The 23,647-nt window shown below is 48.4% G+C and overlaps 2 protein-coding genes across 4 annotated transcripts in view; both read left to right on the top strand.

The window, feature by feature from the left end:
* The window catches only part of MTMR4 (myotubularin related protein 4), a 24,450-nt gene extending 4,701 nt beyond the window's left edge, over nucleotides 1-19,749 (top strand). For 2 of the 3 annotated variants that reach the window (XM_024757607.1, XM_024757606.1), the window contains exons 3-19: nucleotides 774-863; nucleotides 1,221-1,337; nucleotides 1,861-1,943; nucleotides 3,935-4,095; nucleotides 4,210-4,306; nucleotides 4,509-4,622; nucleotides 5,815-6,011; nucleotides 6,249-6,377; nucleotides 6,985-7,096; nucleotides 7,594-7,789; nucleotides 8,029-8,214; nucleotides 8,305-8,475; nucleotides 8,626-8,780; nucleotides 13,805-15,206; nucleotides 16,860-16,970; nucleotides 17,190-17,278; nucleotides 17,496-17,673. In XM_024757607.1, coding sequence (XP_024613375.1) covers nucleotides 774-863; nucleotides 1,221-1,337; nucleotides 1,861-1,943; nucleotides 3,935-4,095; nucleotides 4,210-4,306; nucleotides 4,509-4,622; nucleotides 5,815-6,011; nucleotides 6,249-6,377; nucleotides 6,985-7,096; nucleotides 7,594-7,789; nucleotides 8,029-8,214; nucleotides 8,305-8,475; nucleotides 8,626-8,780; nucleotides 13,805-15,206; nucleotides 16,860-16,970; nucleotides 17,190-17,278; nucleotides 17,496-17,673 — 3,588 coding nt within the window. Of the gene's footprint in view, nucleotides 1-725; nucleotides 864-1,220; nucleotides 1,338-1,860; nucleotides 1,944-3,934; nucleotides 4,096-4,209; nucleotides 4,307-4,508; nucleotides 4,623-5,814; nucleotides 6,012-6,248; nucleotides 6,378-6,984; nucleotides 7,097-7,593; nucleotides 7,790-8,028; nucleotides 8,215-8,304; nucleotides 8,476-8,625; nucleotides 8,781-13,804; nucleotides 15,207-16,859; nucleotides 16,971-17,189; nucleotides 17,279-17,495 lie in introns of those variants that run through there. The other variant, XM_024757605.1, reaches the window with a different exon arrangement.
* Nucleotides 17,814-23,647, top strand: part of HSF5 (heat shock transcription factor 5) — a 48,342-nt gene continuing 42,508 nt past the window's right edge. Inside the window, exons 1-2 of the mRNA XM_024757544.1 lie at nucleotides 17,814-17,861; nucleotides 20,386-20,794. Coding sequence (XP_024613312.1) covers nucleotides 17,814-17,861; nucleotides 20,386-20,794 — 457 coding nt within the window. The remainder of the gene's footprint in view (nucleotides 17,862-20,385; nucleotides 20,795-23,647) is intronic.

Below are 23,647 nucleotides of genomic sequence, written 5' to 3'. Positions count from 1 at the left end.
CCCCAATATCTGCCAGACCTCCTCTCTCTCTCTCCCCTGGCTGTCCTGGGTCCCCTGGTTCTTCCCAGGCACGTGGATCCCCTCTTCTCCCCTCCCTCCCTGGTGGCTGGGAAAGGAGTTACTTCTGCTTGCTGTGGGTATTCCTCAGGAGTTCCCCTCAGATCAGCAGTCAGGGCAGGTTGCTTGGCAGGTGGCAGGAGCTTGTTAGCAGCGCGGGCCTAACTGGAAGAGAAGCTCAGCTCCAAAGCACATCCTCTTTTTGAAAGCATCCGTGAAGGCCCTCTAGAGGCTTGGGACTGAATCCCATGACCCACTCCTCTTTGTCTCCTTCACCCACCAGATTGAAGCCTCAGTGGAGTGGCCTCAGGGACCTGCGTCCCCTCCCGTCTCTGTGACCAACCGCACACCTGGTTCCTGTTTCTCAGGGCAGCACTTCCCATTCCCACTTCTGTCTTACCCTTACATTCGCCTTTCTCTTCCTTCATTTTCTCTCCTTCATTTGGGAAATTTGGCTCTACAGGAGATTCCCTCTTTGAGGAGCGCAGATTCCCAGTTACTCTGTGGACCTTACTCTTCTCTTAGGCTTAAGAGGATTGAGTTCCCCCTCCACTTCACCCCTCCCACCAAACCAGGTCTCTCTTCCATTCTCTGGTGACCAGAACGTTTATAAGTGTGTATGGGGTGTATGTGGGTTTATTGAGGGGAGGGGAGCAGAATGAGACCTAATGGGCCAGGCGGAGCCTGGTGACTTAGGGCTGAGGCCTTCCCCACAGGGTGAGGAGGGGCCCCCCAGCCTGGAGTACATCCAAGCCAAGGATCTGTTCCCCCCCAAGGAACTAGTGAAAGAGGAGGAGAATCTGCAGGTAAGGAAGAGTTGGGGGCCCAGGGTGGGTAGAGCTCCCTGCCTGGTTAAAAAACACCCTCCCTTCCCTCCCGCAACCCAAATATCTCCAAGGGGATCTAGTGTGGGAGCTCTGGCTTCCTGCTCCTTGGTCTCTGGAGGGAGGGGAGCCTGTCTGTATGTGCATTATGGAGACTTTGGCCCCAGGGAAGGAAAGGCAGCTTTCCTGTATAGCTGTTGTCTGGTGCTCTTACCATAGAGAGAACTTTTGTCCTGCCTTGGCCCAGCTTTTCCAGAGGAGATCCTACAGATCAGGGGTTGGAGAGGGGATGGAGAGGTGACTGACTTCTGGACTGAGGGCCCCTCTGCCCCTCGGCAGGTGCCCTTCACAGTGCTGCAGGGTGAGGGAGTGGAGTTCCTGGGCCGCGCAGCCGATGCCCTCATTGCCATCTCCAACTACCGGCTGCATATCAAGTTCAAGGATTCTGTTATCAACGTGAGTTTCTGTCTTGTTCTCCCACACCCAAGCCAGAATCCCTGTGAAATTCAAGGTGGGATTGCTCCAATGCTCTACTTGATCATGTTTCCAAAGAGTTGGGGTTCCCTTCTTTTTCTTATTGTCCTTCCTCTAACGGCAGGTCTATCTTTCTGTCTCTCTCACTTAATTTTCCCTTCCCCTCTCTGTCTTTCCCTCACTCTGTTGCTGGCCCTTCTAGGGGCACAGTGGCTTTGTTGGAAGAGTGCCACTTACCAACTGTGTGACCTTGATCAATCACCCAGCTGAGGTGCAATTTCCTCCTTAATAATATGGTGTGAAAACACCTGCCTTGTGGTTTCTTGTGATTATTAATTGGGGTCACATATGTAGAGGACCCAGCACCGTTACCAGGCACCTAGGAGGCCCACAGTAAATGTTGATTTCCTTCCTTCTATTGATACATCAGCATCTGGGTGGGGGCGGGGATGAGGAGTGATGTGGAGTGGGGGGATATGAGCGCCAGTCTGCATTTCCCCTCCAGGTCCCCCTCCGGATGATTGACAGCGTGGAGAGCCGTGATATGTTCCAGTTGCACATCGCCTGCAAGGACTCCAAAGTGGTGAGGTGAGAACGACGGAGCCTCGCTCAGGTCCTCTGGCCCTAGTCTTGTCCGGACCTCTCTGCTGCAGGGTTTCTCTGGAGCAAGAAAGGAAAAATACTGCCTCCCTTTCCCCATTTGGAAGGAACAGTGAAAACCTTGTCTGGGTTGGGGGGTCAATTTTCTGATCCACAGTGTCTTGACCTAAAGAAATGGGGATAATGCTCACGGAGTTTTCATAAGGATTAAATGAGAAGATGCATCTGAGAGCACATAGGGTGATGTCTGGTGCAGAGCACTCACGTTGTTGTTGGTTCATTTATTTATTCATTTAACATGTATTTATCGAGCACTCTACTCTATGCCAGACTGTTCTAAGCACTGGGGATACAGCAGGGAACAAACACACAATTTTCTGCCCTCATGGAGCTTATATTCCAGTGGGGAGATAGGAGTGGTAAATAGTAAGTAAAATATGTTAAATCATGGTAATGTAAAGTTAAAAAATAAAGCAGGGAAAGGGGATACGGAGTGCTATGGGGGTGAAGGTTGTAGGTTTAAACAAAGTGATCAGAGAAGCCTGCACTGAAAAGGTGACATTTGAGTCAAGACTTGAAGAAAGTGACCATGTGGGTATTTGGGGGAAGAGTGTGGCAGACAGGGGACAGTGCATGCAAAGGCCCTGAGGTGGGTATGAGCCTGGCACAATGGAAGAATGGCAAGGAGGCTAGTGTGGCTGGAGTGGAGGGCAAGTGGGTCAGGATAGTGGGATACAAGATCTGAGAGGTAAGAGGGGTGTCAGGCTGTCATAATGACTGGCTTTTACTTTGAGGGAAGTGAGAAAACCACTGGAGGGTTTTGAGCAAAGGAGTGACGTGGTCTGTTATAGAATCACTCTGGCTGCTGTATTGAGAAAAGATGGAAGAAGGTTGGGGACAAAAGCTAGGGCAGAAACTGGAGACTAATTAAGAAGCTATTACAGTTACCCAGGTGAGAAATCATGGTGGCTGGTCCAGGTTGGTAGCAATCAAAATGGTGAGAAGTGGTCAGATATTTGAAGGTAGAGATGATAGAATTTGCTGACAGACTGGATATGAGAGAAAGAGGAATCACTCCAAGGATTATTAAAAGGATGCCCAGACTAATAAGAACCTACTGTATAGCACAGGGAACTCTACTCAATATTCTGTAATGACCTATATGGGAAAAGAATCTTAAAAAGAAGTGGATAGATGTATGTGTATAACTGATTCACTTTTCTGTACACCTGAAACTAACACAATGTTGTAAATCAACTGCACGCCAATAAAAATTAATTTAAAAAAAAAAGATGCCCAGTTTAGAGCCTGCCATGTACTCGGGTCTGTAGGCATTAAGAACAGGAATCCGCATTGCCCTCCCCTTCAAGGAGATTAAAGTCTAGTTGCTAAAGGAAGACTTAACCTGTGGCAATATGCTCTGGGAAAACTTACTGTTTAATACTCCCAGCATACTAACAATAACGGAAGAAGGGGTCTGTGGAGTGGGTTAGGCTCGGAAGGCCTCAAGGAAGAGGTGGGACTGCAACTTTCTTCAGAGTATCAGTAGGACATGGCTAGGCTGAGAGGAGACATTATTAAGCAGAAGTGAAAAACCAAGGAGACAGGAATGACATGGGTAGGACTTCCTCCCTGAAACAGAAGGTTTGTGCTGGAGAGTCATGGGAGAAGACACAAGGGGTAGCAGACATTCAGGGCCAGATTTGATAGCATTCAGATTTGATATAAGAAATGGTCGGGCCCCATTAGAGGGGATCCTTACGTCTCAAGGACAAGAGTTCTTGGGAAGAGAATTGTCACAGCAAGACAATGTCCCTTGGGTGTTGCCCAGTCTCCCTGGTCCTCCCCAGGGTCCCCATGCCTTACCTCCTGCTTTGCAGTCTCCCCTCCCCACAGCCTTTTTGTGGCTGGGTCTTTGACCCTTACGGCCCCAGAGTTCACTCACCTCTTGCCTCACTTCGTGGCTTCTTGCCTGGCAGGTGCCACTTCTCCACTTTCAAGCAGTGCCAAGAGTGGCTCTCGCGGCTAAGTCGGGCCACGGCGAGACCTGCGAAGCCTGAGGACCTGTTTGCCTTTGCCTACCATGCCTGGTGCCTGGGGCTGACTGAGGAGGACCAGCACACCCACCTGTGTCAGCCAGGTGAGGCCAGGCTGCTCTCTTTAGGAGACTTCTTTTTGTCTCTTGCTTCTCACCCCTCCTGGACCCTGGACCCCGTGCTCTTGGATGCTGACAGGCTCGGGGGCTGTGTTGCAGGAGAGCACATACGATGTCGGCAGGAGGCCGAGCTTGCGAGGATGGGCTTTGACCTGCAGAACGTCTGGAGAGTCTCGCATATCAACAGCAACTACAAGTGAGAGGGTCTTGGGTGGGGAACCAGAACACCTGTGCAGACCCAGACTTCCTCCCCGTGTGGATAAAGCACGGTGGGCACAGCTCCTGGCTCTGTGAGGGGAGGAGGGCTCCTGGTCCCTCTGCCCACAGGGCCATCCCTGGGGATCTTGTGATCACAGGTCTTTAATCAAGCTCCATGACCCCATCTGGTCTCTTCTCAGATTGTGCCCCAGTTACCCCCAGAAGCTGCTGGTTCCCGTGTGGATCACAGATAAAGAGCTGCAGAATGTGGCTTCCTTCCGCTCCTGGAAGCGGGTCCCTGTGGTTGTGTATAGGTGAGGCGGTGGGGGCTGGGGAAGTGGGGGGATGCTTTTCGTGCAGTGAGGAGAGTCAGAAGTGGAGGTCTGCGGCAGTGTGGTTGACTGGGAATTGACACTCTTCGGGGAAGTGGCTATGAAATAATTTTAAAAGAAAAACTGCTTCAGTTTTCTTTCTCCTGAGGACGAGGCTTTTGGGGAGTTTACACATTTTTCTTTCTTCCTTTCTTCCTTCCTCCCTCCCTCCCTCCCTTCCTTCCTTTCTTTCTCTCTCTCTCTTTGTGTGTGTGTGTGTGTGTGTGTGTGTGTGTGTGTGAAACATTGCTTTAGAACAGGGGTTGGCAAACCATGGCCTGTGAACCAAATCCGGCCTGTATCCTGTTCTGTGTATAGCCTGTGAGCTGTGAATGGTTTTTACATTTTTTAAAAAAATTATTTATTTTTGGCTGCATTGGGTCTTCGTTGCTGCGCACAGGCTTTCTCTAGTTGTGGCGAGCGGGGGCTGCTCTTCGTTGCGGTGCACGGGCTTCTCATTGTCGTGGCTTCTCTTGTTGCAGAGCATGGGCTCTAGGTGCGCGGGCTTCAGTAGTTGTGGCTCGTGGGCTCTAGAGCGCAGGCTCAGTAGTTGTGGCGCACGGGCTTAGTTGCTCTGTGGCATGTGGGATCTTCCCAGACCAGGGCTCGAACCTGTGTCCCCTGCATTGACAGGCGGATTCTTAACCACTGCGCCACCAGGGAAGTCCCGGTTTTTACATTTTTAAAAGGTTATTTAAAAAAAGAAAACACAGAGAGAAGAATGTGCGACAGAGACTGGCTGTGACTCCCAAAGATGAAAATTTATTGCCTGGTTCTTTACAAAAAAACATTTGTGAGGCAGGTAGTAGCCATGAGGTTTGGAGTTGTTCATGCTCTGGGCCCAGGCTTGTTCTCCTGCTGGGTGTCTGTACCTGGAGCAGGTGCTGTGCAGATTTGATGAGTCAAGGTCACCTTGGGAATACACAGCCCATTTGAGAAATATGTGTGACAGTGCTTTGTAAACTGTAAAGCCGTCTCGAGATGTTAAGGGCTTTTGGTTGCTATTACCATAGCCTGGATGATCTGGTGGCCCCTGTTGGCTCTGGAGATCTTGGTCTGGCCCGCTGGGGTCTCAGCAGTAGGCCTCTGGGGGCTGTGAATGCCAAGGGCCTGATGGTTTCTTCTGTTTTGTCAGACACCTACGCAACGGGGCTGCCATCGCCCGCTGCAGCCAGCCCGAGATCAGCTGGTGGGGCTGGCGCAATGCCGATGATGAGTACTTAGTCACATCCATTGCTAAAGCCTGTGCCCTGGACCCAGGGACAAGGACCACTGGGGGCTCTGTCAGCACTGGGAATAGTGATGCCGGCGAGGCATGTGACGCTGACTTTGGTAAGGTGTGGGTGGTGTCGGCCCCCTGGGGACTAGGCTCCCACCTTGGCCTCCTGGGCTCCAAGTGAGAGGGTGGGAAGAAGACGACAACACACAAGGTGTCTGGGTCCCTGTCTTTTGGTGGGGACGAGAAGGTGATGGGGTGTGAGGGGTCTCATCAAATGGAGTGCCCCAGGGCGGGGTGCGCCTGGGCAGATGGCCGACCCAGGGTCCTCTCCCTGCTGTGTGTGTGTTTAGATTCCTCCCTGACTGCATGCTCTGGAGTGGAGAGCACAGCTGCCCCCCAGAAGCTGCTGATTCTGGACGCCCGATCCTACACGGCGGCGGTGGCCAACCGGGCCAAGGGCGGAGGTTGTGAATGTGAAGGTATTGCTGTTACCTCAGCGACTGCAGCCAGCCTGTGCTCTGGTGGCTTTGGGGACAGCTTGTGTGGTGGAAAGAGCCAAACAAACCTGGCCTGGGAGCAGGACTCTGCCACTCAGTGGCTGGGACTATGCTTAAATTGCTTCATCTGTCTGAGTTTGACTTTCTCATCTGTAAAGTGGGGCTGAAACATGCCTTGCAAAGTTGTCGGACGGTAGAGAGGTTACATATATAAAGTTACTGGCACAGAGCAGCTACTGTTTGTTGAGGATTTACTATATATCGTCATTACTAGTAGTCCTCGAGCAGCATTGTCATTGATGTTATCGTCATCACTATTAGCATATGGCCCTTGAGCATCCGGAGGTAAAAGGGTATTGAGGCTTCCAGAGTGTATTGAGTCCCCGTCCTGGAGTGCTCTGCCCTGCAGGGAAGCTTTGCCCACTGGACTGCTCTCGTCCTGGATGCCTGTCTGCAGAGCGCGCTCTTATGCTCCGCTCTCCTGGAGTGCTCTGCCCTGCAGGGAAGCTTTGCCCACTGGACTGCTCTCGTCCTGGATGCCTGTCTGCAGAGCGCGCTCTTATGCTCCGCTCTCCTCTTATGTATGCAGAGTACTACCCCAGCTGTGAGGTCGTGTTCATGGGAATGGCCAACATCCATGCCGTCCGGAACAGCTTCCAGTCCCTCCGCGCTGTGTGTAGCCAGATGCCCGATCCCAGCAAGTAGGTGTTCCCTGTTCTGATTCCATCCACCCTCCAGTTTCACCCCTTACCCAGTACTTCTCGTGCTTGGAAGGTCTGGTGGGGAGTTGGGGAGTGTGAGACGCAGGAAACCCGAGGGCCTAGGTGCAATGGGCTCGTTCCAAGAACACTTCTTCCACTTCTCAGCCAACGCTTTGGAACGGCCACAGGACACTGGGTTCCTTTTGTTTTGATGAGTTGTCCTCAAGGCCGCAGAGAACTGAGGAGAGAGAGTGGCTTCTGATGTGCGTGTGATGCTCCCAAGTTCCTCTGTTGATCCAAAGAGTGTCTTGTCCACCCCAGGTCCCATTTTCCCTACCTTCTTGCTAGACACCTCTTGGCAGAAAGGCCATGGGCTGGGCCTCTTAGCTTCAGCTCTCACTGGGGACTTTGTTAAGGTGTGGCTGGCCGTGGATGGCGGAGAGACTGTTGTAGCCTCGGCGCCCTTAGTGACAGATGTGACCTCTGCTCTCTTGTAGCTGGTTGTCGGCTCTGGAGAGCACCAAATGGCTGCAGCACCTGTCGGTGATGCTGAAGGCAGCTGTGCTCGTGGCCAATACAGTAGACCGGGAGGGCCGGCCTGTGCTGGTGCACTGCTCGGATGGCTGGGATCGGACGCCACAGATTGTAGCCCTGGCCAAGATACTACTGGACCCGTATTACAGGACGTTGGAGGTATTTGGAGGGGTTGGGTGGGAAAGAGCAGAGGGAAAGGGGGTGTTTGGGGAAGGTACTAGGCCCTCTGGATCCATTTGGGGGATCTTTCCATAGAGGACACTGGTGGCTTTAAGTCCTCTTCTAGGTTTGGGCGTGTTCTTCTCTGAAGCTGCCAGCCCCCTGCTTCGGGCATCCCTGGAAGGAGCACAGTAGCCCTCCCAGAGAGGCCCTACACTTGAACCTCCTCTTTGTTGCAGGGTTTCCAAGTGTTAGTAGAATCTGACTGGCTGGATTTTGGGCACAAGTTTGGAGACCGCTGCGGCCACCAGGAGAACGCAGAGGACCAGAACGAGCAGTGCCCTGTGTTCCTCCAGTGGCTCGATTCTGTTCACCAGTTGCTCAAGCAGTTTCCCTGCCTGTTTGAGTTTAATGAAGCATTCCTGGTAAGTCCGTGAGCCTGGTAAGTCCGTGAGCCTGAGGCCAGGGTGGGGGCCGGCAGCCCAGGTCCGGTGCAAGCTGTCTTGGCCGTCTAGGTAAAGCTGGTGCAGCACACGTACTCCTGTCTCTACGGCACGTTCCTGGCCAACAACCCCTGTGAGCGAGAGAAGCGCAACATCTACAAGCGGACCTGCTCTGTGTGGGCCCTTTTGCGAGCTGGCAACAAGAACTTCCACAACTTCCTCTACACATCAGGCTCAGAAATGGTAAGTCCGCACCCTTATCCCGTAGGTGCGTCTTGGGGACCTACAGGGAGAAAAGGCCGAGTCAGCGGGAAGGACTCGGGCCCAGAGGCTTAGGAGGGAAAGGGGCCCCGAAACATCTCACAGAACCCACGTACGGGGCTGCTTCCCTAGGTCCTGCACCCCGTGTGTCACGTCCGGGCGCTGCACCTCTGGACAGCTGTTTACTTGCCAGCGTCATCTCCATGCACACTCGGGGAGGAGAGCATGGACCTCTACCTTTCCCCGGTGGCTCAGAGCCAGGAGTTCTCTGGCCGCTCTCTGGACAGGTAAGAAGAGCCCTTTTTGCTCTCTCCTCTCTCCCCTAGGGAGGCAGCAACTGCTTTGTGTCTTGCCTAAATGCTGTTCTTTTCCTTTTATGAGATATTTTAAAGCAACCTCTTGAGCCAGTTGAAGGCCAAACTTGGCCCAAGACTCGTAGTTAGCTTGGAGGGTACTCTGTATGTTCCCAAGGTCCTTCCTTAAGATAAGAGTGGTTACCTTTTTTCCAAGCTGCTATTACCCTTTGTGACAGACCCAGGGGAGAGGAGAACAGAACAGAAAGGACTATTTCAGGAAGACTTGTGGGAATGGTCTTGATTGATGTTCACTGGCGTGGGAACCTTGCTATCTTAGTAATAACCTTTGCTATGTCCAGCATTAGCTTCCAGAGAAATGGGTTCCCAGAAGGAGAACAGCCTTCACATTACTCCCTCAGAATTTAAAGGGAGACGTAAAAATTAAAGTTATATTCTGGCTGAATATTTGGGGGGAAGTAGCATGGAGATTGGTTAAGTTATAAGAGTAATATCTGTTCTTTGTTATTAAAAAGAGCCCAGCAATATAACAGTAGAGAATGGCAGTCCTGCCTCCCTGTTCCCTGTTCCCACAGGTGTCCACAGCTGGCGCTTTGGTGCGTGCACTTCCAGATGTTGATCTCTACACTGATACAGCCACTCTCACAATCTCGTGTAGAAACATTTTTAAAATCCAAAACCAATCATATTTTGCGTACCGTTCTGCAAATTGTTTTCCCCGCTGTGTGTCAGGATGCCGCCCATGACAGCGCACAGAAAGCTGCTGTGTTGTTTTTAGCGGCTGCATAGTAGTCCAAACTTAGAGTGCATCAGAATTTATAAAACCAGTTTTCAATTGGTCATTCAGGTTTATCCCATTTTTTAATCGTTATAAGGGGTGTTTTAGTTGACATCCTTATATGTATATCTTAAAAATTTTTTTTTGTAAAATACATACAATATTTACCATCAAAACCATTTTTTAAAAAAAATTGTCTTGATTTTTGGCTGTGTTGGGTCTTCATTGCTGCATGCGGGCTTCCTCTAGTTGCAGCGAGCGGGGGCTACTCTTCGTTGCGGTGTGAGGGCTTCTCATTGCGGTGGCTTCTTTTGTTGTGGAGCATGGGGCTCTAGGTGTGCAGGCTTCAGTAGTTGTGGTGCGTGGGCTCAGTAGTTGTGTCACATGGGCTCAGTTGCTCTGCAGCATGTGGGATCTTCCTGGACCAGGGATCGAACCCGTGTCCCCTGCATTGGCAGGTGAATTCTTAACCACTGCGCCACCAGGGAAGTCCCCTAAACCATTTTTAAGTATACAGTTCAGTAGTGTTACCGTATATGTATACCTTTGCTTTTGTGCTAGTGTTTCTGCTAGATAAATTCTTAGAAATGAAAATGCTGGGTTCAAAGCATATGTGCATTTCTAACTTTGATCTTTGTTTACTGGTGGAAGGCTTTTAAAATTAAAATATAACTTACATAATTGGTTGAATATTATAAAGGAAAACAAAAACCCCCAATCCCCAAGTTACTAGTTTTAGGGTCTTTGGAGCTGTGTCCATTGTCAGGGGCCTATGGATAGGCTTCAGGAATTCTGTGATTTTTCTCTTTCCACAAACTATGCAGAATTTGGGTATAGGTTCATAAGTTTGCTTTTCTAGGGAGAGGGGCCATAACTTTTAATCAGATTCTTAATAAGTTCTGTGACCCATTTAACAACCATGGCCTTAAATCAATATCTAACTTTTCAAACCAATAAATGTCTCTTAAATACCTACAAGTTGCCTAGTACTGTACTAGGTTTTATGGGCTGTACCAAAGACATAGAAGATATTGATCCTATAAGATACCTTTAAAAAGCTGTAAGATCAGGCATAGGACAATTAGAGAACAATTCTAAGTTAGCATCTAAGCGAATAAGAATGTGTCTTGTTCAAAGCTACTAGAGAAATGAGAAGTAAGAAAGGGGTCATAGGGTGACTGTTTACTCAGAGACGTTTTCGTGGAAGACCAGGCAGGAACCATGGCTTTTTAGTGTCCCTAGTGCCTGGCTCAGGGCCTGGCACATAACAGGTGATTTAATAAATGCTTAAATGAACAAACAAATGAATGGAATAATGGGAGTTATGAGCTTGGTAACAAGGTTAGTGGAGAGGGGTCCAAAAGAATTAGAAGCATGAGAGAGTTTCTAGTTTTTTTAAAAAGAAGAACCACCTCTCTGGAGGTGGCAGGGTTTGGGAAGAGGTATTTTGAGGAATAGAAAGAAATAAACAGGATAGTTCATTGAGGGCTTTTATACTGAGGAGTTAATTTTGTTTTTTTTATAAATTTATTTTATTGATTTATTTATTTTCGGCTTCATTGGGTCTTTGTCACTGTGCGTGGGCTCTCTCTAGTTGTGGTGAGCGGGGGCTATTCTTTGTTGTGGTGCGCGGGCTTCTCATTGCGGTGGCTTCTCTTGTTGAGGAGCACGGGCTCTAGGCACGTGGGTTTCAGTAGTTGTGGCGCACGGGCTCAGTAGTTGTGGCTCGTGGGCTCTAGAGCGCAGGCTTAGTAGTTGTGGCATACGGGCTTAGTTTCTCCGTGGCATGTGGGATCTTCCTGGACCAGGGCTTGAAGCTGTGTCCCGTGCATTAGCAGGCGGATTCTTAACCACGGCGCCACCAGAGAAGCCCCTGAGGAGTTTATTTTGATTCAGTTGTCAATAGTAAGTCATTGTGACCTGGTAACAATGGGATTTTTCAAGAATTAATCAGTGAGCAATGTAGTTGGAGGCACAGAGACCAGCCAGCACTGTTGTAATACAGATATGAAAGGAAGAGTCCTTGGAAAAGAGAAAGGATTAAATTCAGACGTTGTTGAGAAGTCATTAGCACTCTGTGGAGTTGCCTGAACATTGAAGGGTGGAAGTGAAGAGTAAAGAGGCCAGTCAAAGACAGGTCCCAGGGCTTCCCCGGTGGCGCGCAGTGGTTGAGAGTCCGCCTGCCGATGCAGGGGACACGGGTTCGTGCCCCGGTCCGGGAAGATCCCACGTGCCGCGGAGCGGCTGGGCCCGTGAGCCATGGCTGCTGAGACTGCGCGTCCCGAGCCTGTGCTCCGCAACGGGAGAGGCCACAACAGTGAGAGGCCCGCGTACCGCAAAAAAAAAAAAAAAAAGGTCCCAAGTCTCTGAGCTTAGAAACTAGGAGGAGGATATTAGTACCACCTATAGACACTGAAAAGTTGAGAAGATGTGTCAGTTCAGGGAGAAGGAGGAGATACCGGCAGGTTGGGACTGAAATATTTTGACAGCACACAGGAGGTATGCTGCAGGCAGTTCGAGATAGGATTGGATTTAGAGGAGTAGTTGTACAAGGGTTTTAAAGGAAATGGTTTCTCTAACAGCTGACCTGACTCACCTTTGGTTCTACCTTTCCCTAGATCAGAAATGTCCTGCTCTCTTTCCTCTTCTTCCATTAAAGTGCAACAACCCATTCTTCTCTCCCCAGCTCAGATCCTCCCCTGTCTGTGTAGCCTTCCCTGACCACATTAGCTGGATGAGCTCTCTCATGGCTCCAAACTCCTCAGGCATTATTGTCTCTACCAGCATTATTAATTAGACCTTCGGTCCACATAGGAGTCAGCTGTGGGGGACTGCAGGCTGTTGCTATTGGTGAATCTGGATAAAGAGTACATTGGATTTCTTTACACTCTTCTACTTCCTTTGTATGTTTGAAAGTTTCCAAAATAAAAAGTAAAAAAAAACAATAAAAAAATTAACAAGTTGCCAAGCTGTGAGATTCAAGCTCTGGCTGTGGGACTCCAGAGACTGTAATTGTAACTGTTGTCATTGCCTTCCTGGAATTTGTTACCACACAAACACACATTGATCACGAAAGTAAAATCAAACACAAGAATACTTTTAAAGAAGTATTAGTAAGTTTCAAAAACCAAACACTTAAAAAAAATCAGCTAGCTCTGTTGTAACTGCACCTTTGAGGGATTTTTCAGTGTGGGCTGGGCTGACTGAGGCATCTGAAAATAGGAGTCCAGCGAAGTCTCCACTGTTTCCTGGCAAATTTCCCTCAAGTTTTGTTGCTCCAAGGACTTTAGAACTTTAAAAATTAGGGCGGTCATTTTTGAAAATGTCTGTTACCCCTTTGGTGTGCAGGGTTTGGTGTACAGAACTTTGCGTGCCGTACACTAGGGGAAGTTTCCGTGCTGACTTGGGACTCATAGGAGCACGCTGCCACTGGAGTGGTTGTAAAAAGCTGTGCTGGTTACTCCTGTGATGGAGGGATAATTTATAATAAGGAAAGCTGTAAAAATGAGGAGTCGTGAGTGTAGCCTTTATGTATTTATTTATTTATTTTGGCCGCACCCTGCGGCATGTGGGTGGGATCTTAGTTCCCCAACCAGAGATCGAACTTGGGCCCCCTGCAACGGAAGCACGGAGTCTTAACCACTGGGCCACTGGGGAAGTCCTGTGAGGGTAGTCTTAATTAGTTTGCGGTTGGTTGCCTATATTTTGAATCCTCGTAGCATCTCTGCAAGGTAATTTATTGTCATTTTATGGAGGAGAGAAACCAAGTATCTGAGAGGTTAAATAGCTTACTTGTAGTCACATAGCTAATCAGTGTCAGAGCCAGCATCGTCAACCTCCAGAACCCACCTTCTTTCTGTCTTGCCATGTGTGATAGAGGTGGTTGGACATTAGGTGTGAGGCCGAGATGTAGTCCTGGCCTGAAGGGTAGATTGGGAAGGCATCAGCTTAGAAGGCAGTTGAAGCCACGGGAGTGGTTGAGATTGCCAGGGAGACTGTGTGGGGTGAGACTGATGAAAGCTGAGGACAGAGCCTGGGTTCCGGAGTTCATGTCCTCCACTCTTTGCAGAGCGGACTTTTTGCAGTGAACATTGGTCATCTGTAATCTTAAATGTTGTTATTTCTTGTGAACTCTGGCTTTGATTGCTTTGATGACCCAATTCCTGTATATGGGAGGTAGCTCAGTTCCTGACCTGGAGGTGGTGTGTTGTCATTCCAGATTACCTAAAACGAGATCTATGGATGATCTTCTTTCTGCCTGTGACACAAGCAGCCCCCTGACGCGCACATCCAGTGACCCCAACCTGAATAACCGCTGTCAGGAGGCCAGAGCAGGCCTAGAGCCCTGGCATGGCAATCCTGAGGGATCAGAGGCAACCTTCGTGGAATCTGGGCTAGGAGGTCTTCAGCAGACTGTAGGAGAAATGGCTCTTCCTCCGTCTCTGCCCAGCAGCCAGAAAGACTACTTGAGCAATAAACCTTTCAAGAGTCACAGAAGCTCTTCTCCAAGTTACAGGCTGCTTAATGCTGCAGTGCCCCAGGAAACGAAGAGCAGCACCTCTGATCCCGAGTTCAAAGTCCTAGAAGAGACTAAGGCACCAGCTCCAGACCCTCCTGCCCAGGATGAGCTGGGTAGGACTTTAGATGGCACAGAGGAGCCACCTGAACATTGTCCTGAAAAAGCAGCTGTCCGAGCACTCTCTAAAGTTGTTTCCAACAAGCGTGATGGAATTTGTGATTTTCCTGAGTCTTCCCAGGACTCCCTCACAGGTGCCCCCGAGCAGGCCCAGCTAGACTCTGTGCTAGGTGTGCCCTCCAGAGGTGCTGCAACTCACGGTCTGGGCACCCTTTGCAACCCACTGAGTGCTACCTGCCAAATTCCTCCAGACCCAGGCACCGACTTTCTCAACCAAGACCCTCCAGGGTCTGTGGCAAGTGTCTCCCACCAGGAACAGCCCGGTTCTGTGCCAGATCTGATTCAGGGGGAAGAAGATGTGGGCAAAAGAGGGAATAATAGGAATGGGCAGTTATTGGAAAACCCTCGCTTTGGAAAGGTGCCATTGGAATTGGCCCGAAAGCCAATTTCTCAGAGCCAGATCAGTGAGTTCTCTTTCTTAGGGTCCAACTGGGACAGCTTCCAAGGGATGGTGACTTCCTTCCCGAGTGGGGAGACCAGCCCTCGGCGGCTGCTCTCCTATGGCTGTTGTAGCAAGAGGTCGAGCAGTAAGCAGATGCGGGCAACAGGGTCTTGCTTCGGGGGACAGTGGGCTCAGAGAGAAGGGGTGAGGTCACCGGTCTGTTCTACTCATTCCAATGGACACTGTACTGGTCCAGGTGGAAAAAACAACCAGATGTGGTTGTCTGGTCACCCAAAGCAGGTCTCCAGCACGAAGCCTGTTCCCCTAAGCTGCCCTTCTCCAGTGCCTCCTCTCTACCTGGATGACGATGGACTCCCCTTTCCCACGGATGTGATCCAGCATAGATTACGGCAGATTGAAGCGGGGTACAAGCAAGAGGTGGAACAGCTACGTCGACAGGTGCGTGAGCTTCAGATGAGGCTGGATATCCGCCACTGCTGCGCCCCTCCAGCAGAGCCCCCCATGGACTACGAGGATGATTTTGTAAGTACTCGCCTACTGCCACGCAGCCACTCATTCTGTCCATCCGTCCAGCCTTTCACGCATTCCATATCCATTCATTGGGTACTTGCTGTGTGCCAGAGTTAGGGGGTTGGGCTGTAGGATGAAAGACATAGTCCCTGCTCGCAAGGAGCTCACAGTCTATTGGGAGAGACAAGTAGACAGTTAGAATGCTGTTCTTAAGTGTTGAGGGAAGCATCAGGTGTTGGGGGCCTGGGTGGAGTCAAATTTCGGGGAAGTCTCTCCTGAGAAGCTAACGCTTGAGCCGAGTGCTGAAGAATGTCGCTTTTAGCCATGTAGAGAGTGAAAAAGAAATACCATTTGCAGAAGCATGGAGGCAGTAGGTACTCCAGCGGTATGGCTTGAATAAAGGGGTGTGTGTGTGTTCGCACACGCGTGTGTGCATGCGTGCACACTTGTGCTGGGACTGTGAGGGGGAGGGAGTTGGTACTGTGGTGGGAGGTGACCTTGGGAAGTGGAAAGGGATTAGAAAGGTCAGCCTGAGGCCTGTGTTGTGTGGATTCTACCCTCAAGGCAATAAAAGTTTTGGCTAGTGAGTCACATGATCAGATTTGCATTTAAGAGTACTACCCTAGAGGGACTTCGACTGGCACGGCCAAAAAAAAAACAATTGAGTACTAAAGAGAGTGCTACTACCCTAGCAACAGCGCGTCAAGCAGATGAAACCCAGGTGGAGAGGCTGGTTAGGATGTTTTGGAATAAGCCAGGTGAGAGATGATGAGGACTATCTAGGCTTCACTGGGTTCTGGCACAGCAGTCCTCGGGGAGCTTCTAGAAGCCAGCTCTAGGACATTACCCCTTGCCTGCTGCCCACTCCTCTGCTGGGGGGATGGTTAGGGCTAACAACTTCTTACTATTCAGGGTGATGGTTTAGAACAAGAGTCAGCAAATTTGTTTGGTAAAGAGCCAGACAGTAAATACTTCAGGCTTTGTGGGACATATAGTCTCTTTTGCAGCTGCTAGGCTCTTCTGTCTTACACAGAAGCAGCCATAATGACCATGTGTAAATGAATTGAGCGTGGCTGTCTTCCAACTTGACTTACAAGAACAGGCAGTGGGCCAGATTGGCCTGTGGGCTGTAGTTTGCGAACTCCTGATTTAGAATGTAACAGGAGAAATACTCTTTCCATACTGTGATGGAGCATATTGGTTAAGAGCATGGGTCTGGGGGCTTCCCGGGTGGTGCAGTGGTTGAGCAGGGCACGGGTTCGTGCCCCGGTCCGGGAAGATCCCACATGCCGCGGAGCGGCTGGGCCCGTGGGCCATGGCTGCTGAGCCTGCGCATCCGGAGACTGTGCTCCGCAACGGGAGAGGCCACAACAGTGATAGGTCCGCGTACCGCAAAAAAAAAAAAAAAAAAAAAGAGCATGGGTCTGAAGCCAGACACTAGGTCCAAATCCCACGTTTACTACCTATTAGCTCTTAACTCTCTCTATGGCTTCGTTTCCTTATTTGTAAAATGAGGAAAATAATAGCATACATCATAAGCTTGTTGTGAGGAGTTAAATAAGTTCACGCATGTGATGCACTTAGAAACAGTGCCTGATGCACAGTAAACAATGAATGTTAGCGGTGGTGAAGATGATGGTGGTGATGCCTTTGCTTTTCCTTTAGACGTGTTTGAAGGAGTCAGATGGCAGTGATACAGAAGATTTTGGTTCTGATCACAGTGAAGACTGCCTTTCAGAAGCAAGCTGGGAACCTGTTGATAAGAAAGAGACTGAGGTATGTCCAGGCAAATATATGGCAGGTCCTTTTGCAAGCCAGTGAGTTCTCATACTTCTCAGAGATGACTGACCTGTTCTTCCCCAGGTGAGTCTCTCTGTAGGGCAGTAGTAGCTGCCTAGGCCTTGTCATTTTCTTCTGGGATGCTTTCCTTGTTGCAGTGTTGCTTTTCCACTCTGTTGACAAGGACCTGGGATTTTTCCTTTTGCCTTCTGTTAGGTGACTCGCTGGGTTCCAGACCATATGGCATCACATTGCTATAATTGTGACTGTGAATTCTGGTTGGCCAAACGCAGACACCATTGCAGGTAAGATGTTGCCTATGATTCAGTATGGCTCGTAAAGCCTACTGAGGGACATAGTTATGAACTAAACTGAATTAACCTGAAAATGGAGATATCTTAATAGGAACTATTTTTGTTTTCAACCAACTTTTTCTTTACTCATGTAAGGCCTTTTAGAGTATCATTCGTTCCCAGTATATCGGCATTTCTGATGAACTCTCCCCTCTTTGTGCTTTGGCAGAAATTGTGGGAATGTATTTTGTGCTGGCTGCTGCCACCTGAAGTTGCCCATTCCTGATCAACAACTCTATGATCCAGTTCTCGTCTGTAACTCATGTTACGAACATATCCAAGTATCTCGGGCCAGGGAACTCATGAGCCAACATCTGAAGAAACCCATTGCTACAGCTTCCAGTTGAATGCCAGAGGAGAAGACCTGTCCAGTTTTAGCAGGTTTGAAGGGAGGATCTGCTTCAGGTGTAGTTTTGAAGGTTCCTTGGTGTGGCTCATGAAATCACAGAGCTCAAAGATACAGTCTTGAGAAATCCTCCTTGGTACCATGAGACTGGAGCAGAGGAATTCCAATTTGGCAGGAGGTCCTCTACTGGTGAGACCCTTACCTTGGGGTAATGGTCCTGATCCAGACCCAGAGTCTGGAAGCTTAACGTTGAGTTGGTGGCTCCAGTTTCTTTCTCCTGGGGTCACAAGATGATGATTTCATAGATACTGCCTGGTGATGTGTGCCCCAAACAGCAATAGAAAGGCATATGTATAACCAAACTCCAAATGATAACCAGATCCATCTCTCCTCCACCTTGAAAAAGGCAGATTATAGTGTATAAGATAGGAATTCCTATCCTATTTGAAATGAACTATACCCTGTACCTCTGTGCTCTGTGTCTGTGCATGAAGGCTCAGTCCTTAGAGGCACTCCCTCTAGTTGCATTAGCTCTGTCTTTCTGTGGAGTTTGGTTTAAAGACTGGTTCAGCAAGTGGAGGTTTTCCTGTATTTTTCACTTGGCTCATCAGCCAGCATCAGTGAATATTCAGTTTAGGGGGACAGTTTTAGGGAGTGAGACCTTTTTGGGAGCAGAGGAAAACTCTGCTGATGTTCAGTCCTGGCAGAAATCAGTTACTTTGAGCTGTGAAGGCAGGAGTCTTTGTTACTCAGTGGCAGCTCTCGAGGTGTGCACTCTGAAGAATGAGAAGGGAAACGCAGAAATTATCCTTGTGAAATATTTGCTGATTGTGCCCTACCCTTTGCGCCTGACTTTTCCTAGTTGTCCTGGTGCTAACACAGGAGCTACACCTTGATCCTCTCCTGGCATGAAAATAAAACACTGTTTATTTTGGTTGTTGTTCCATTGCCCTCTTCCCACATGTCCTCTTTCCCTTGGCTGCTGCCTCCTCTGGGTCACACTGCTTCTTATCCTGAACACTTGACACCTTGAGGGTAGAATCTAGTGTTTGGTTTTTACCTCCTAGAATACGCTGTTTGGTATGTGAGGGTTTCAGTACAAATGCTGCTGTCTATTTCTGTGCACTTAACAATGGAACCCAAACAGAAGAGAATAAAGCCTCGATACCAAAATTGGGAGAGAAAATGCGTCCATTTGGACCAAAGGGTTTTTTTTTTGTTTTTGTTTTTGTTTTTCCATCTTAATATGTACCAGTGGCACTTAACCAAAAGATACAGTGATATAGCCATGTACTGTGGTTGGGACAGATACAGTCTCCTTGACCTATAATGAAACCACTAGGATTTCCTTATATATTTTACTTAATTCGTTGGTGTATGGAAGGTAAATTACCCTTAGGCTTAGCCTGTTTTAAAATTATGGTAGCCGTCTAACTGCTACTTGTTCATGCTTCTTCCTAGAAAAAAAATTTTCATTCGAAAATAACTAGGATCTGCATTTAGAACAAGAACTGTTATTTGTCCTGACCTTTTCTTCAGCCCTACTGAGAAGCATCTGTGCTTTTATACTTGCCATGGATGTAACCTAAAAAGTTTTGGCGTATCTAGGTCAGTCTAGCGGAACTTTTTTCGTTTAAATGGAGTTGAATAATGGAGATTTAGTGTCCGGGAAATTCCTGAGATCATTGAAAAAATAACAAACTATTCCTTGTCTTGATACATAAAATTCTTCTAAGCATTTTCTCAGTCATTAAAATTTACTGCCAGTTGTGAGTGGCTTTTTAATTAACTTGACTTTCACTGCACTTCGATTGGCAACGTTTGAGGAGACTGTATCTGTATACTTTGTGTGGCTGTTTTGAGGGGCTGTCCCATCAGTGAACATACTGCATGGCCTTGGAGAGAGACTCTGGGCTCTCAGCTCAGATGTATTCATCAAATACTCCTTTCAGAGCTCTTGTGGGTGTAAGTGACATGATGTGGCCAAAAATCCGAACTGTGCAGTTGCGTTGTGACAAACATGCAATGTGCTGTAAAAACTCGATACAATTTAAATAAAATCTCTATATTAGTGCTGCTTTGTTGGGTCTTTTTCTTCATTTTCAGTTTCTAAGAAAACTTAATACTCATTTTTTCTTTGACCATGAGAAAGGACTGAAACATTATACCCCTTCCTCCCAACCATTTCCATTTTTTAAATGGCCCTCTCTTTGTATCAGCACCAGCTTAGTTATTGATCAGATAGGGGAGTTATGCTTATGGATCCTACAGTCTCATGTGAGGTTTATTTCTCTTTAATATCTAAAATTTCACCAGCTGGTTGATCAGGCACACGGGATTGTACCTGTCTCCCTGCTTCCTGCTTCCCTCCTCACAGGCTTCTTCCGTTTTCTTTCCACTTTGGGTAAACGGTCTTGGGAAAAATATTGGCTGAAAAGAGTATATTTCATAACATGTAAAATGCTACTCTCTAAAAGGTGAATTTGTGTACTCAGGATACTATACCACCATCACCATTTTTAGTTGGAGAGACAAGCAATTCAACTGTTAGGACTAAGGTTATAGAGTTGTGCCCTCTTCTGTCGAGAAACGTCCGATTTTGTACTGACCCACTGCTCACTTACTTAATTCTAAAGTCCCACAGCTCCGCCGGCCTCAGGGAAATATGGGTCTCAGCATTCCACGGGGGTTAACCGGGCCGATCTCTTTGCAGGACGTAACACTACCTGGCGGGCGGCGGTTCCCAGCCCTTCCGGCGGGTTTAGGACGCCGAGAAAGCGTGACTTCCCGCCACTGCACGTGGCCAGGCCGCTGGGGCGCACGGGGTGGATCAATCGCTGTGCGTCCGGCCGCGCAGCGGGAACTCGAGGCCCCATTGGCTGTGCCAGCGGGCGCCGCGGGGGCTCGCGCACCAACGGTCCCCGGGTTGGCGGCGGCGGCCTGGCGCTGGCAGGAGGGGGCAGGGAGAAGCGAAGGCCCGGGTTGGGGGGGATCGAGAACGGGGTGTGAGAGCCAGGCTCGGCGGGGCGAGGCCCAGGTCCCGGGCTCCTCGGCCGCCACCTCCCCGCTGCCACATCAGGAGCCGCCGCCGCCACCCGCGGGGTCCCAGCCCGAGTCGCACGGTGAGTCTCGCCCCGCGCCGGGCGCACTGCTGTCAGGGGGCAACCGCCACTTCCGAGGGCATTTCCGCATCCTCTCCTTTGCTGTGTCGGGAATGCCCCCGGGAGCCGCTTCCCGCGGTGCTTGCCCGGAATTGGCCGCGGCACCTGCACCGCCCTCACCCGTGCCGGCGCCCCTCCCCGCCGGCACCGCCTCTGCGCTGAGTCCTCCGTGAACATTGAGGCCCTTCTGTGTCCACTAGCGACCACAGGAACCGCTGCGTTAGGCTTGCTTTCTAGTCCTCCTGGAACCCTTTGGGCTCCAAACCTGTATAGCCATTTACCTTCTCGAGACGCCGTCTCTCCAAGGCGAACACCTCAAATAAGTAGGCCTTTGTTGGAGCCCTGGTTCTGGAAGAAACACAGAAGGGGCTCCTCTGTTCTGATGGGAAGCAGAACAGAGTTCCTATACAGGGTGAGGATATGGCAAAGGTCAAGGTGGGAGGGAACAGTCACAGCCAAGAGAACTTAGAACATTTATGCCAACCAAGGGAAAGTGAACAAGGTGCCTCGAGTGGAAGTTTGTTCTTGAAGATACATGCCATCTTCCACCCAATGACATATCTAAGAAATCTTGGGAGACGTGTTCTGACAACAATCATATTGTAGGTTCTGGAGTAAGGTGTAGAACAATAGGTGTTTATATATCTTAAAAGCAAAAATATAATAATATATTTTGTTGTTTACCAGATACTGTTCCTGTGTAGAATGAATTGGCTGAACAGTTCTTTCATTATAGCTGATTAGACCTGATGCTTATTTAGGTGTTATGGTTAGACAAATGTAAGGCACAAATGGTTTTCTTTACAGCTGTCAAGTTCTAGTTAAACAGGATTTTAGAAAGCTCACATTTGCAGCCTTTGAATTTTTCACTGTTGCCTTCAGTCTTTCAGTTTTGAAAAAAATTTCTATGTATAAGTTTGTATTTACTCAAAGTTCAAAAACTCTCTGATAGAAATTTATTTTATAAACTTGGTTTCTGATGCCCTTCCCCCTCTTCCAGGAAGGTGAGGGTGGCAGTATTCCCTTTCACTGTTTAAAGAGTCCGTGACATGAAGCAGCATACCAAGAAAGCAACAGAATATAATAACGAGAATTCATTCTTTACCTTCAACTAAAAGAGTAATAGAGACATTTTCATCATGTTAACATGGATTTAACATAAGAGTTGTTGTGGTCCGAGCGCGGGTTGGAAAAGAATTTGCAGACACAAGGCAGAGTGTTAAGGAAGGTAGAGTTTATTAAAGAGAAGGGTCGCTGCAAGAACAGTGGGCCGACTTCCTGGTAGCCAGGGAGAGTCGACGATGAGCATGGGTTGCTTGTCTGTTTTTATAGCCAGGGAACCGGCAAGTCATCTGCTGACTGGGCAGAGTACCTATGCTTTCAGTGTGCTGAGCGAGAGAAAAATGGGGCTAATGTCTTTCCTTAAATGGGATGGGAAAGGGACAGGGCATGCTGCTTGGGAGGGCTCTGGGACATCGCAGTGGTCACATTGTGACAGAGTGATAGGAGTCCTGTAACTCTTTGTTGTGGCAGTATTGACCCTTTGAGTTTATCTTGTTCTTTGTCCTTGGAGCACACCACAGAAGTGTCTGGGTTACTTCTCAGTTATGGAAAAACTTTAGATATACGAATAAAAGTAACACTATGTTCAGTGTAACCTAGGCCCAGGGTTATGCATGAAGCAATGTTCATTTGGAATTTAGAAGACAAGGGATTAGGTTGTGTATCTGTGGAGTTTAGTAGATAAGAGATTAGGTTAGAGTTCTAGTAACCAGTTGGAAAAACAGCAGTGGCGTAGGAATGTTCTAAAGGAATATTAAGCCGCTTACTTCCATATAATGGTCATTGAGTTTGGTGGGGAATTGAATGGGAAAAGGCAGTGGAGACAATACCTTGGCATTCATTTGGTAGAATCTCTGACATGGATATTTGTTTTTCAGATTGTGTGTCTGGTGGGCATAAGGAGAAAAGACTGAAAATGTGTCCGTGGGAAAAATAGGATAACCACTTCAAAGGAAGAAAGAAAGAAACATACATACATACAAGCCAACTCCTCTCTGATTTTCTTTTTCTCTCCCCTATCTTAAACCCAGTTGTATTCTAAGGATAGAGTTCATTTTAGTTGAAGAAATACAGGGACTACATAGGATCTGATTTTCTTCACTTACAGTTCAGTTGGTCAGCATTTTAAAGATTATTTGTTGACAAACATAAATTTAATTCATACTTTTTCAGTATAGATAATACATCAATCCATATATACCTAAATTATTGTAGTTTTCATGCATTTCCTGTTTTTTTACCATTCTCCCTGTTGGTGTGTGCAGAAGCTGTGTCAGGTGTGGATTGTCTACACCACAGGCTTGGTTCACTAGGGAACTGTGTTACTGGTTTGGGTGGAATGTAATTTTAAGTTCAAGAATACCGGCCCAACTTTGTTTTGCTTTAATTTCGTGTTCTAAGTCCTTGGCTCTTCTATTTTGCCTCACCTAATTTTTATTCTGCTTGATTCTTGCCTTGGTTATATGCCTGACTACACTGCTCCTTCCCAGTTTCCTTTCTGTTTTCTGTGTTCCACTGCAGCTTCTGGTTTAAATACTTCTCTTTTACAGCAGAGTCCTCTGTTTTCGGACCTAGTTGTCTTACCTAGATCCACTGAGCCGGCTGTCCTGTTCACCTTTTGAGAATGTACTTGATAAGAAATGTGAGGATCACCTGTTTTTCCCTGTTTTGTTTGCCCACTATTGTTATTTTGTTTTTAGTGGCAGTTTATTTTACACTACTTGTTAAAGTTTTCTGAGCTAAGCAGCAAGT

This window comes from Neophocaena asiaeorientalis, unplaced genomic scaffold (genome assembly GCF_003031525.2).
Source record: "Neophocaena asiaeorientalis asiaeorientalis breed wild unplaced genomic scaffold, Neophocaena_asiaeorientalis_V1.1 scaffold327, whole genome shotgun sequence".
NCBI lineage: Eukaryota > Metazoa > Chordata > Mammalia > Artiodactyla > Phocoenidae > Neophocaena > Neophocaena asiaeorientalis.
The sequence above is the reverse complement of the archived record's forward strand: the minus strand, read 5'-3'. Positions and strand labels throughout refer to the sequence as shown.